The following is a 15000-nucleotide window of genomic DNA, read 5'->3' on the forward strand; positions in this document are numbered from 1 at the left end:
CACTCCGTCAGTGTCAAATATAAGAAAATATGTCCAAAGTCATGCACATATTATCATTACTTTTACTTTTTACTTTGACTTTCTTTACATATATATATATAATTCTGTTCAGAGCTCCTGTTTCTTTACTTTAAGTTTATGTGTACTTGACTGTATGTAAGTAAAAGTGTGTTTTTATAATATGTGGACGCCGTTGTGTACAAATCAAACCTGTTTCTTTCTGATCTGTTCTTATTTCTTCTTATTGTTATGTTTCTGTACCTCGATGTCTCACTGAAGACGTCTTCAGGCAGCAGGTGAGGAGCGTCCACCTGTCGACTCTCTATCACCTGCAGACACACACACGGAATAAATAATCTATACGTGATGTTCACACACACACACACACACACACACACACACACACACACACACAGTGTCTCACCTGGGTGACGTGCAGGTGGAGCGGTGGAGGCGGGCCGAGTTGGGACAGCAGGTTGAGGAAGGCGGCACAGATGGCGTGAATGCCACAGCGATTCACCACAGACAGACACTCGTGATTGGACAACGCCAGCTCCTGAGCAGCCAATCACAGAACGATCAGTCAGAGAGAGAGAAAGGAGCAACATAACATCATCATCATTGTTATTATTATTATTATTGCTACAGAAGCTCTGCCCACCTGCAGAGCGAGGACTAGTCGAATCAGGTCCACCACCACCTCCTCATTGGCCAGTTCCACACTGAGGATGGCCAATAGGGTGAAGAGGGCCTGGTAGTGGCTCCGCCCACTGCTCTCCTCCTTACAGGCCAGGTAGACGTGTCTGTAGAGACGCTGAGCGTGCTGCACACACGCAAATATTTAAATGATCGGCATTAAAGGACGGGTCCCTTCAGCGTCCAAATGAGTCAAATCAAGTAGATATCTTTCAACGTTACAGTCTTTTTAGTGCCAAAGTCCCTCTTTTTGTTACTATACTTCCACCACAGCTTTTTATCTGACCTCATGATCAGTAACAACATTTAAAATGTGGCGTACAGTATGTAGTTAATGATTACATTAAAGACTTGTTGTTATTTTTCTCTCACCTTCCTCATGAACAAGCTGTCCTGTCTGGAGCATCTGTCCTCCTTCAGCTCCAACAGTGAGACATCAAACACAACACTGTGGACACAAAGACAATCAATAACTTACAATAGAACCAATTCTCATCGTTTAAAAGGTGAAAATCTTCCTGCTTTGGTCATTTGAAAGGAAATATATCAAAATGATTTATTACAAACTGAGTCTGCAGTAACATCTTTCTACCACAAGGTGGTGCCAATTCATTTAATCAGAAATCTGTGACTTCACATGTTTATTCCCCAGTTTTCCCACAGGGATCAATACTCTCTGATGTCAGTATTATGTCTGTGGAGGTGTGACCTGACGGCGCTGAGCCTGGTGGCGTTGTGGCGTCGGTCGATGAGCGAGGTGAGGATGGAGAGAACCAGCAGACGGATCTCTGGATCCTCCATCAGAGTGAAGGAGAGCAGAGGCTCCAAGAAGGACGAGGGCAGCGCCGTCAACAGGTTACTGCTTTCATAACGCTCAGATACCTGGACGGACGGAGATGACACAAGTCTCTCACACAGACATAAAAGGTCTAACTTCAACATGGAAATAACTGTAGAAAGGGGGCTGTCTAAAACCATGAAATAAATAACACAAATCAAAATGTTAATTGTTACAAATGTCAAGTTTGTTCTGATGGTGGTGGCAGAGAAAACGTTATAAGGTCAATGGGGATCAGGAGTATCTACAGTATATTAATCAAGTCTGGCCAGTAGTTGTACAGTTAAGAACAACCGAGTCAATATTTTCAGTAATCATTATACTATACAGTCAAAGAACAGAGTATTGTTGTCTGTTTTAGAGGCTGAGGACACATTTTATTTAGGTAGTTAGTTATTTGGTGGTTAGGTTTTTGGATAGTTCAATAGGTAGGTAATTCAGTAAACAGTCCAGTAGGTAGTGTGGTAGATTTTTCACTGAGTGGGTAGTTTGGTAGGTCTGTAGGAAGGTAAGTTGACAGTTGGGCGAGTGGTTCAATAGGTAGATAGTTTGGTAGGTAGTTAGATCAGTTAACAAGTAGTTTAGTAGATATATTTAATGGGTAGTTTGGTAAATTGGTATCTCAAAAGGAAGCCAGGACGTTACAGAGTTAGGTACTTCAGTGGGTAGGCGGATAGGGAGTTTGGTTCGGTAGCTACTTCAGTACATAGTTAGATAATCAATAGGTAGGAAGAAAGGCAGTTCGGTAGGTATTTTGGTTGGTCAGTTGTTTGGTAGGAAGTTAAGTGGGTAGTTTGGTGGGTTGGCTGGTAGTTTGGATGGCAGCTAGTTCAGTACATAGTTAAGTAGGGGGTAAGAGGTACTTTGGTAGGTATGGAGATGGGGAGGGTGGGATACTTCCCTAATCTGAAATTTGAAAAACTGAACTCACCTGGAGGAGAGACTTTAATAACATCACCTGGATCATTCTGCTGCCTTCAAACCTGAAACACAGAAAGACATAAAAGGACATTTAAACAAATTTATTTTCAGTTTCTGAATATTTAAAACGTAAAATCGGTTGAACTTGTGTGAGTGGTACCCGGCGTTGGGTGACCCCAGGGCGGGGTAGATACCAGGAACAGGAATCTTCCCCATGATGAACAGCATGACCTCTGACCTCTGGTAGACAGGGAGCGTGTTGGCGAAGGACCCTGGACAGAAAACACAGATTCAAATTAAGTGACGCTGACAAACTCTAAACTACCAAAGAACAAGAACAAAAGACGCTCCGGGCCTCACCGATAGTTTTAATGACGGCGTCCTGGAGCGTTTTCTCATGAGTCGAGGTCGTTCTGTGTTTTCCAGCGTTGTCATAGTAACCAGTCAGCTGGTAGTCGACGCTCTGCCTGAGCTGTCGCAGTAACGTGTTGAACACTTCCAGCACTGTGGGACCTACAAAGATCATTTAAATACCACATGGTAGTACCAGTAGTAACAGTAACGACTGTATATGTAAATAAATGTACACAGTAGGTCGTAAATAGACAAGTACAGCATCAACTGACTGACCTACAGATCCAGTAGCTTCTATAACAGCAGCCTCAGACAGGACCTCTACGATCCCGGCTCTGACTGAAGCTGGACTCCTGCTGTTGGCGTCTAGGTGACCCAACAGCTGCTGGATCACCAGGTGGGAGTGTTGGGACTGAAGATAATCAATCAATCAATCAATCAATCTTTATTTATATAGCGCCATATCACAACAGAAGTCATCTCAAGGCACTTTTCACATAGAGCAGGTCAAGACCGTACTCTAGTAGTAGAGTTAAGTTCAGGTCAGTTAAAATTAAGTAGAATTAAGTACAGTCAAGCACCTTTAAATACACTCAACATACGTAAAGTTAGAGTACACTTAAGTTCAGATAAGTGCAGAAAGGTTCAGTAAAGTACAGCTCATTGAGCAAATTTAAGTTATAGTACAGTTCAGTTCAGATATTATGTAAGTATATTATGTACAGGTAAGTAGAATTAAGAGCACTTTATTACAGTACAGTAAAGTACATTAGTATTATAGTTAAATGAAGAAAAGTACAGTTAAGCACATTTAAGTAAAGTTATAGTACAACTCAGGTTAGACAGATAGTTAAGTTTATTAAGTTAAAATTAGGTAAAGTGCAGTCAAGCACCTTTAAATAATTTTAACTTAAGTGAAGTTAGAGAATACTAAGTACTAAGTACAGATTGGTTAAGTAAGGTAGAGTTAAGTAAAATTAAGTCAAGTACAGTTAAAAGCATGTAAATTAAGTTACAGTACAATTCATCGCAGATAAGTACACTTTATTACAGTTAAGTAAATATAACAAAAAAGTAAAGTTAAGCACATTTAAGTTAAGTTATAGTACAATTAAGTAAAAATTATTTACAGTTAAGTAAATAAAAGTAGTGAAGTATAGTTAGGTTATAGTACAGTTAAGTTAATACAGTTAAGAAAGTTGTAAAAACTATTGTTTTGGGTTATATAAGTTTAAAACTCACCTGGATGAAGTACCAGGTAGTGGTGTAGTATTAGTAGTACAGTGTAGTACTTGGTGGTAATGCATAGTATCAGTGTTAGTACTAACCTGGATTGAGTACATGATGATCTGAAAACACTGAACAGCAAAGCTTCGTCCTTCCCAAAGACTGTGACTGTCCAGGTGCCTGAAAACACACAGAGGGTACCGTACTACTGTGTACTACTGTGTACTACTGTATACTACTGTGTACTATTGTACTACCATTACCACCTAATGCTCATGCTACTTGTAATACTATTGCTTCTTCTAGTACCACTGCAGCTATGATCAGTGTTACTGTTACTACAGCTCCAGCAACTACAGTTAGCTCTGCCACTGCTATTACTGACACTGATACTACCACTACTACTACTACTACTACTACTACTACTACCACTATTACTACTACTACTACTACTACTACTGCTGCTACTACTACTACTACTACTACTACTACTACTACTACTACTACTGCTACTACTACTACTACTGCTACTACTGCTGCTACTGCTACTACTACTACTACTACTACTACTACTACCACTACTGCTACTAATACTACTACTACTACTACTGCTACTAATACTACTACTACTACCACTACTGCTACTAATACTACTACTACTACTGCTACTACTGCTACTCCTGCTACTACTACTACCACTACTGCTACTGCTACTACTGCTACTACTACTGCTACTACTACCACTATTACTACTACTACTACTACTACTACCACTATTACTATTACTACTACTACTACTGCTACTACTACTACTACTGCTGCTACTACTACTGCTACTAATACTACTACTGCTACTGCTACTGCTACTGCTACTACCATAGTGTGTGTGTGTGTGTGTCTTACATCAGCACAGGTTTGATGGCGTTGTTAATGTGTCCATAAGCAGCTCGACCCAACAGCTCCCTGAAACACACCTCCGTCTGCTCTGCTGGAGACTCACTGCACACACACACACACACACACACACACACACACACACACACACACACACACACACACACACACACAAACACACACACACAAACACACACACACACACAAACACACACAAACACACAAAAAAACCCACTTAATTAATTGTAGGAAAATTGAGGTCATAACCTGTTGGTGTGTGTGTGTGTGTGTATGTGTGTGTGTGTGTGTGTGTGTGTTTGTTTACCTGTTGGTGTGTGTTTGTGTGTGTGTGTGTGTGTGTGTGTTTACCTGTTGACGTCTGTGTGCTGCTGCAGGTTGACCAATAGGGCGGGGACAATCTGCTCCATGTGACGCGGCTCCCAAATATTCACCTGCAGCTCGTCGTCCACCGTCTTCCTGACCACGCCCTGTAGACCACGGATCCCCGACACACGGATCCTGAACACACACACACACACACACACACACACATGCATTTCGCACACTTTCAATTTGAAAGGCGGACAGAGCAGATGTGTAGCAGGCTGTTATTTTAGCAGACTGACTTGATTTGGACGTCGGGGTCTTCGTGGTCAGAGTGACACATCTCACTGAAGCGAGACACGAAGAAGTCGTAGCTGCGGTGATACGACGGCGTGTCCTCTTCGATGTTTGCAAACTTCACAAACTAGACGAAAAAAAACCCAAACATTAACATAACACAAAATCAACCGATTAACTGTGAATTAACATTAGCTTAATAAGAAGAAAAGCAAATATAGGACAGTGAATAACGTACAATATCTGCGGGTGGAAACATAGAAAGATGAAGAAAGAAAAGGTAGAAAAGGGATTAAACAAGGAGAGAAGAAGAGGAAAGAGATTTACAGTTGTTCTGCCAGCGGAGATAAACCTGCTGTTACACACACTGATAATCCCGGTTTACTGTGCAAATATCAGGATTATAGGATGGAGGATTATACATACATATGTACACATATATACAGTAGATATACGTGTCCTACCAGCTCATTGGTAATACATCTGGGTGTACAAATATGATGTAAGTAAAAGATCCAATACATCAATGTAAAAATACTCCATTACAAGTAAAAGTACATAAGTATTATGAGCTTGATGTAGTTAAAGTATTGCAGTAAAAGTACATAAGTATTATGAGCTTGATGTAGTTAAAGTATTGCAGTAAAAGTAGTGGTTTGGTCCCTCTGACTGATATATTATTATATATGACATCATTAGATTATTAATAGTGAAGCATCAGTGTTAGAGCAGCATGTTACTGTTGTAGCTGCTGGAGGTGGAGCTAGTTTACACTACTTTATATACAGTTAGCTAGTTTAGTCCAGTGGTTCCCAACCTAGGGGTCGGACCCCTCCAAAGGGTCAGCAGATAAATCTGAGGGGTGGTGAGATGATTAATGGGAGAGGAAAGAAGAAAAAACAAAGTTCTGATACACAAATCTGTTTTCAGTTTTTTGGACTTTTTCTCTAATCTTTGATTTTTGCTGAAATATTGGATCATTTGAACATTTATTGAAATGAAAGCATGTGAGAAGTTTAGAGGGAAAAATCACTATTTGGTGGAGCTGTTAACAACTCATAGACATGTGAAATGTGACCCCGACTACACACTGCTTTTTGTAAGACGTCAAAAGCCAAAAAGGTTGGAAACCACTGGTTTCATCTTTAACAATGTGTTGTATTTTAAAAGCTTGTTATATTATCCATTGTGTCAAATCTTCATCTGAAAAGTAACTAAAGCTGTCAAATAAATGTAGTGGAGTAGAAAGTACAATATTTCCCTCTGAAATGTAGAAAGTAGCATCACATGGAAATACTCAAGTAAAGTACAAGTACCTCTAAACTGTACTTAAATACAGTACATGAGTAAATGTACTTAGTTACTTTCCACCACTGCTATGTATTACAGTGTAGTGTGTTGTGTGGTACATACAGAGTTGGTGGCGAGGATGTGGAGGTGTGGTTTGTCGGTCTCCAGCAGCAGACGCAGCGTGCTGAGGAAACTCTCCACCAGCAGGTTGATGCTCTGACAGTGACAGGCCAGCAGCAGCTGCTCCAACGCCTCCATCGCTATACACACATACCTGAAAGGAGGAAGAAAAACAATCATACACATGTTAAATGGATGTTAAATCTGTGTGTTGTTGTGTATTTGTGTGTATTAACCCGTAGCGGTGGCGGTTCAGCTCTCTGGTCAGGCGCTCTGACAGGTACGCAGCGATGCGGTCGAGTTTCTCCGGAGCCGACAGAGCGAAGAACGTCAGCTTCTCCATGTTTGCTTTCACCAGCCCGTCCTGATCACACACACACACACGTAACACACACGTTAAAGCCACAATCCACCACTGTTGTCTCCCAAACTTAGAAACGTACGATCTGTGTTTACCTCCGGGTCTTCTGGGAAAATATTGTCGACCAGTCGCTTGTAGCGAGGACGCAGCGCCCAGCAGCATCCGCACAGACCTGAACAGAAAGACAGAACATTAACTTCACAACGTCGCTCAGTAATAATGTTTCATTCACAACTTCAACAGTAAATCAGCTCCTTTAGAGTATCAAAAAAAGGAAAAAAGTGTCTCGTTCTCGTTTCCATGTGTCGTCCACTCTCATATATCAGATGTGATTCAGCTCCAACATGTACGGATGGATTTGAGAAGTTGACATTTGGAGTAAAGAAGGAGAAAAAGAAGTGAAATCCTGCTACTATAGTTTGTTTACGTAGCCTCCGGAGCCAGAGGAGGAAGCTTCCTGAAAGCTGACCAATCAGAACAGAGTGGGCTCATCAGGAGGGCGGGCCTTAAAGAGACAGGAGCTAAAACGGCCTGTTTCAGACAGAGGCTGAACTGAGGGGCTGCATAAAGGACCAGTAGAAGATAAATAAAGAGTTTTTAACTGGAAATCATGCAAAGATATTCCAGTAGAGCCCCAGAATATAAATATAGAGCTGAAAATGTGCAGAATATGTGTCCTTTTGTAAAAAAAAAAAGAATTTAACAGACAGATATAGATAAAGACAAAAATCACATTTAATTTAATTTTCTGGTGTGTAATGAGCATTTCAGCCACATGGAGGCGCCGCTCGTTTTCTCTTCAATTCCAGATCTTTCTTTAATTTTTTCCCTCTCTGTATGTCCAGTGTAACAGGTTTTGGGAGATTACAGGAGATCCACTGCAGGTCGACTGCCAACACACACACACACACACACACACACACACACACACACACACACACACACACACACACACACACACACACTGCAATGCAGCAGCAGTAATACTATGTGTTAAGCGTTAATCCTCCTGTGGCTTGTTGCATAATGTGTTTATATTGTTGTTTTTTTAGTTAGCAGAGCTTAACCTCTTAACATCCACCCTTTTTTTAGGGGGGGAATTTTTGTCTATTTGGCAAATCCAAATGGAAAAGCTTACAACAGAAGAACTGTAAGGCCAAAATGCTCGTATGAGGCTTCGTTTGAAATGTAACATCTTTTAGTTTCTGGAAATGTGCTTGTTTAGCATGTGGCTAAAACACAACCAAAACTACATCAGTTAAAAAAAAAAGTGTTTTTGGTCCTTGTTTATAATGAGTCATATTTGAATAACTATAACTAGGACATGCTTTATGCCAGAACTGTGTAAATCACCATAAACCTTCTACATCTTGTCAACAACACCTGTATAAACTTCCAGACCTCTAGACCTAACCTCATGGGAGCTAGGAGGTTTTTAGTTTGTGATGTCCCTGAACCTCTCCAAAACATCTCCAAGTAGCCAAATTGTGCCAGTTGCTTTTACTCATTACTGCGTGATGCTAAGCTGCTTATAACTGGCTAAAGTGGGTCACTGGTGACCCGGTGGTTGTTAATAGGTTAAAGAGTCTGCAGGGATGCAGGTTCAATCCCTGCAGCAGACATGTGACATGTTGGAGTGCTGCTGAGCAAGGTACCAAACACAACCGGTGTTTGAATCATGTCGATCCTGTCTGGTAGAAAAACACGCTGTGACATCAGCAGAACAGACGCTGACCAGCAGACCCGTCGGTACTTTAAATAACAAATACTTATTGAGAAGTAAAAGTCGTCAAAATAACTCGAGTAAAAAATGTATCAACACGTTTCTTCACTGGTAACTTTTCTCACAAGCAAGTCAATTATTTCTGACGTTAAAGCTAAAATAAGCTCATTTCTATGGAGGATCATTAGTGCCAAAATCTAAAACTAGATTAATATTTCAAAAAACAAAAAATCTCATTGCAAGTTCTGAGATATGTGAGAGACTAATAAATACTTAGAAGGTTTTGTATGTTTAGTATTTTGGTATTTCTCACTGGATCCCACCATTAAAAAAAACAAAAATGCAGGCAAAGTTATAAACACATTTAAATGTTCTGTGACATGTTTTTCTAGCATCCAGAGCTCATTAGTTAGTATTTTATGCAGTTTTGATGTTTGTGAAGTTGAGCAAGTTTTGAAGCTGAAGAAGTAGAACAACAACTTTCTCTGTTGCTGGAGTTCATTGGAGTTAAAAAGCTAGAGAATAAAAAGATCAAAGCAACAGAGAACAAATATATGCTGCCTGTAAAGTGCAGAAACACTGTAAAGTCACTGCAGGTTAAACTACGTTGTAGCATGTTAGCATATTAAGTTAAATTTTGACTCAGTATCTCATAATTTTGATTTAGGAAATTGTAATTTTGACTTAAAAACCTACAATTTTGACTTTCTAATAATTTTATTTTAGTATCTCATAATTCTGACTCGTCTCTATCTTTTTTGCTTTACTAAGATATTTTAATAATTTTAATAATCATTTTGATTTCACATTTTAACTTATATTATTATTATTATATTTTATTATATTATTAACCTATTCTGTCATTATTTTGACTTACAAAATCATAACTTTAATGACATCAGTCAACAAAATTTGGATTTTAAAATGAGAATTTTTACTAACTTCTCTTCTGCTTTTTTGTTTTTTTTTAACCCTGAAATAACATTTTAGTCGCGTTTGTCCAAACTTAAAACGCCTTAAACTGCAAAAACACATTAAATTACCTCAGTATGTTCCAATCCATTAATTAATTATTTAAATGACCTTTAAAAGTAACGTATCGGTATTTTAAATGAGGAATTCAGTTTCATAGTGATGAAGACTCCTTCTAACTCTTCTCTACACTTGTGTCTGCTTTTAAACTTTTAATTTACTATTTCCATATTTGTTGTTAATATAAATTATTTATAACTATGTTTTTATAGTTTTGACTTAAAATAATTGTATTATTCTACTTTTGGTAGTGATGATACGACATTAAGATTAGTAAAAATGATTTTAAAAAGTGAATAAATGGGAATATTTCTCACCGTACATGAAGACGACTCCTCCAGCTCACATCCACAGAGTCACATCACATCACACACACACACGTTTGTAGTTAATCCTTCACACACACACACACACACAAGCCCCCGCCCACTTTCATTCGCCGTTATCGCTGTCAGGTAGAAACCTTGTATTTTTTTGTTATAATTCCTGAAAGTATTTTGGAGATTTTCACGTTAATTTTTTTGTGTGTTTGTTGACGCTGAGACAGAATAAAACAGATTTAAAATGGAGTAGTATTAATATTCTCAACAGCTCTTAATGCTGAGAGATTTCTGTGTGTGTGTGTGTGTGTGTGTGTGTGTGTGTGTGTGTGTGTGTGTGTGTGTGTGTGATCCAGGCCATGTGCAGCAGCTCAGCGCTCTATAATCTGCTCTGGATTTATTCATCATTCCAGCAGAAACAGAGAAAAATATCAGAGACCTGCAGGACTGTTACTTTACAGCGAGCAGCAGGACATTAAACTATAATATTAATACAATAAAACACCGTTTAAAAGCCACATTATTATAAAAAAAAAACATATATTTCATCTCTTCCCTTTAGAGGAATCTGTCCAGTCAGATAGTTTTAGTTTTATAAATCTGTCCGAGTGTTGAAAGATAACAGATTTCATGCAGTTTTATCTGGATGTACTTCCTGCTGGTGTTTCATTGTCTCACTGGTACCTTAAACACCAAACCGCTACCAGTGCAGTGTTTTAACGCAGAACTGTCTCCAGTCTGAATGCAGCTTTAGTCAAATTAAATCATTTTAGTATAAATTCCCTCTCTGTGTTTCCCTGTTGAGCTGCAGTAGAGGCATAGAGGGAGTTTAGTAATAAAAAGACTTGATTTGACTGAGTCAGGCTGCTGAAGCCTCATTAGATTATGGTCAGTATGAACAGGAGGAATGATTACAGCAACGGTAGGCAAACAGCGGCCTGTGGGCCAAATCCAGCCCTACCATTAAAATATTCGGCCCCCTAATGAAAGTTCTTCCATTTATAGATTCATATCTTTTAGTGCATGACTCTTCATAAATCCACAGTAGATAACAATATAAACAGGAGACATCCTGATAAATATGAGAGTGTAACCTCTTCTACACGTATACAGGTACATAATATAATGTCTCCTATAGACCAGAATACATCTGTGTCAGTAACAGAACTGTTTAGGCCACTGTGCCCTCAGATACAACCCTAAACCTGTTATACAAACAAACATATATCAAAAACACCTGTACAATGTCGGCCCCCCAATAAAACATCTGGCCCACGGTTGAACTTGATTAAATCTTATTCCTCTGAAAGTCTCAGAGAATTATGGCTCGTAAAAGAAAACTGAATAACAGGTTATCATTTGATGTATTTCTTCAATATATCATACATGTTTCAGACAGTGTTTAAGTTCAGTTTAGTGTTAGTTTGTGTGTGCTGTGTCTATTCTAAACTTAGTTCTTTGCTGTGTAAGATGAGGCAGTTGTGTGTTTAACAGTTCAGTTTATTCTGTTATACCTTTACCTGAGCCAGTGATAAGATAAACTGTAGTTATGTAGATGTTTATGTGTAAAACTGATAAGCTTTAGAGGATAGTGTGGTTTGTCCTTAATTTAATATAGTAGTGATGTTATTTTGTGATGCTACTTGGTGCTTATGTACTGTCATATATGGTGGTGAAGAAAGTCTGTTCCTAGGTTAGCTGAACTTTTGACTTATGTTTCTATCTGAGGGTTGCTGACCTGTAAGGTTAGTAAACAGATGTCTTAAATTCTGCACCAGTAGTATTTAAGGGACTGGTTAACCTTTCAGACAAAGAAAAGATAGCTAGGTGGTATCTTTGTCTCCAGAACTATGATGCATTATACTTCTGATTGTATTATTTGATTACATTATTTCATAACCTGACAATGCTCTCTTTGTGTGTTTATTGAGTGATCAGCAATTTCCCCCATTACAGGCTCCAAATCTACACAAACTCAACCAAAACCACCTGAAATACTGAACCTCTGCTGACAAATCACATCACAGTCTCACCTGCTGGTTCACTAAAGTTTGTGACTCGACTGTGAATCACGTTTAAAGTCTTAAAAAGTTCTACAAATAAAGATTATTGTTGTTATTATTAGTATAACAGGATCAGTGGTTTCTGTTACCTCCGGGTGTCTGATGGTCCAACACGGAGCAGCAGTCCTGCAGCAGCCTCCGAGGTGCCTGGGATACGGTCGGCATGGCGACGGCCCTCGGCAGCGACATCCCCCTGGGCAGGCTGGGTATAGTCACGCCTCGGGGTAAACTGGGAAAACTGGGTAGACTGGGTAGACTGGGCATGGTGATACCTCTGGGTAAACTGGGGGAGCTGACACCTCTGGGCATCGACACGTTCAGCAAGGTGGGCATGGTCACCCCCCGCGGCATGCTGGGAAACCTGGGAAGAGTCCCCGGCATCTCTGAGGCGAAGTCGAAGGAGTCCTGAGGAAGAGGAGGAGGCGATGAAGTTCTGGATGGAGAGAAGAAGAAGAAGAAGTGAAGGTGGAAAATATAAAGCTCCTCCTGCTTCCCCACATTCCTCTGAGTCTTAACCCCTTCAGCTCAGCGCTGCGCCGCTCCGCATGAGAACAAAGGTTCTTATAGAAACAACTTTTATCAATTAGATTTTTATTTAATGCTTTAAACACGCAGGAGGCGGAGCTTAACTGTAAACACCTTGACTGTAATATATATGTTCATTGTGTTATTTTAAAAAATGATCAAAAATCTAAATAGTTACATAAAAATAAACGTTACTGAGTCGATAAACAGAAAATAAGAATCTCTTAAAATTTCATGAGATTTTCAGCCGGTCCAAACTGTCAATATAAGAGTCTCAGACCCCCTCAGACCCCCACAGACCCTCCCAGACCCCCAAAGACCCCCTCAGACCTCCTGAGACTCCCCCAGACCCTCTGAGACCCTCCCAGATCCCCCCAGACCTCTTGTATTTCACAAGTTTGGACCCAAGTGTTGGCCTGACAGTCGTCCCTACAGCTGAGCTGCTGTATCAGACGCTTCCTTCAGCCTGGAGAGACGGAAAAAGTCATCGATGCTTTTATGACGTCACACGTCGTCTGCAGCGTCGTCTCCTTCACCTGCTTCAGTAAATCGACTCTATTTGGACTCCAGACTATAAACAAAAACTAAACACCCAGTTTTAGTACCTCCACATTGATTTTCTGTTATTTTTAAGTTTGATTTTAATCTTTTACTCTGCTCTGCACATATGAGTCACAGTTTAAGGGAGGTGTTGACCTCTGACCTCACATCATCAGAGTGTTCAAGCTGAAAACTAAAAGTGATGAACAGACTCCTACAAATCAAAAAGCATCTGTTTCTACCTCCCTCTTTTCCTTCTCTTCTTCCTGTAAAGCACTTACATATTTACATATTTAGATATTTTAATTCACTACAAGTAAAAGTCCTGCATTCAAAATACTACTTCAGTAAAAGCACAGAAGTACTTTCAGCAAAATGTACTTAAAGTATACTTAATATAAAGAACATTATATACAGTATATGATATTAGTTGATTATTACTGATGCATTCATGTGTAAACAGCATCTCTATGTCTCATTCTGTATATTTTGGGCAGTTAAATCTATAACAAATCATTTTATGAGCTGTTAAGTCACTCAGAGCTACAACCATCAAATACAAGTAAAAACTGTAATATCTGAGGTTTAAATGTAGTAGAGTAGAAGTAGAAATACTCGAGTAGATACTCAGAGCTCTGACCTGCTCGTCTCCAGCGTTGTTCTCTTGCAGTTGTTTCTGTGACAGACAGACAGACCGGCAGTCGGCTGCTTATGTAACTCCAGCTGAGCCTCTGCTGGCTGGCAGCTCTCCGATCAATAATCGATGTGTGTGTGTGTGTGTGATCGATACACAGCTCTGCACGCCGGGGCTATCTCTGACATCACACACACACACACATGCTGCAGCCACGCTCCAAACTTTTCTCCTCAGACTGTCACCCTGAGGTCACATCACATGACACTTTAACAGACTACCGATGAAAGATTGAAGTATTGATCTGTTTAAAGAGTGAAAGGTGTGAAGTGTGAAGGTGTCAATACTGTCTTCAAAACAAGCACCGTCCATAAAGGCTGCACACAAGAGGAAAACAAGCGCCCCCCCCCCCCCCCTCCCTGAACCATCCTAGGAGGAAAAGCTCTTCCCAGTATGATGCTGCGGTGCAGGAGAAGCTCCCTCTGCTGTCTGATGCTCTTTACTGCAACAATAACACATCACAGCAGCCTTTTATATTTGTTAATCAATAAATGTATTTATATCCGTATTTATTTGATCCCTACCTGCAGACAGCTGGTCACGTCTTTACCTCCTCACTGTGATGTGTTTCCTGTTGAGACACTTTAGGAAACAGCATCTCAGCTCAAAGGTCCCACTTACTTACTTGTTCAGGAGCTTTCTATCGTTTTTTTTTTACTCTTTTCTGAGCACTTTTAGGACTACAATTGCTCAAGTCTGTCTTAAAACAACAGTGAAGCCTGTTTTTCTTGCTGTAATCATTCCTCCTGTTCATACTGACCATTAGAAGATCCCTTCATAA

General features: G+C 39.8%; 1 protein-coding gene across 1 annotated transcript in view; it reads right to left on the reverse strand.

Annotated features, from left to right (window-relative positions):
* LOC122976064 (protein EFR3 homolog B-like) overlaps positions 1 to 14860 on the reverse strand; it is a 19749-nt gene extending 4889 nt beyond the window's left edge. The window contains exons 1-18 of the mRNA XM_044344331.1: positions 14166 to 14860; positions 12550 to 12893; positions 7418 to 7494; positions 7198 to 7325; positions 6965 to 7115; positions 5557 to 5678; positions 5300 to 5449; positions 4940 to 5035; positions 4138 to 4216; positions 3086 to 3221; positions 2816 to 2968; positions 2616 to 2727; positions 2466 to 2517; positions 1406 to 1578; positions 1069 to 1144; positions 662 to 823; positions 425 to 556; positions 262 to 329 (exon numbers count right to left, since the gene is read on the reverse strand). Of these exons, the coding sequence (XP_044200266.1) occupies positions 262 to 329; positions 425 to 556; positions 662 to 823; positions 1069 to 1144; positions 1406 to 1578; positions 2466 to 2517; positions 2616 to 2727; positions 2816 to 2968; positions 3086 to 3221; positions 4138 to 4216; positions 4940 to 5035; positions 5300 to 5449; positions 5557 to 5678; positions 6965 to 7115; positions 7198 to 7325; positions 7418 to 7494; positions 12550 to 12841 (2159 nt within the window). The 5' untranslated portion in view covers positions 12842 to 12893; positions 14166 to 14860. The remainder of the gene's footprint in view (positions 1 to 261; positions 330 to 424; positions 557 to 661; positions 824 to 1068; positions 1145 to 1405; positions 1579 to 2465; positions 2518 to 2615; positions 2728 to 2815; positions 2969 to 3085; positions 3222 to 4137; positions 4217 to 4939; positions 5036 to 5299; positions 5450 to 5556; positions 5679 to 6964; positions 7116 to 7197; positions 7326 to 7417; positions 7495 to 12549; positions 12894 to 14165) is intronic.
* Positions 14861 to 15000: the final 140 nt, after the last annotated feature.

The sequence above is a fragment of the Thunnus albacares genome, chromosome 24 (genome assembly GCF_914725855.1).
Source record: "Thunnus albacares chromosome 24, fThuAlb1.1, whole genome shotgun sequence".
NCBI lineage: Eukaryota > Metazoa > Chordata > Actinopteri > Scombriformes > Scombridae > Thunnus > Thunnus albacares.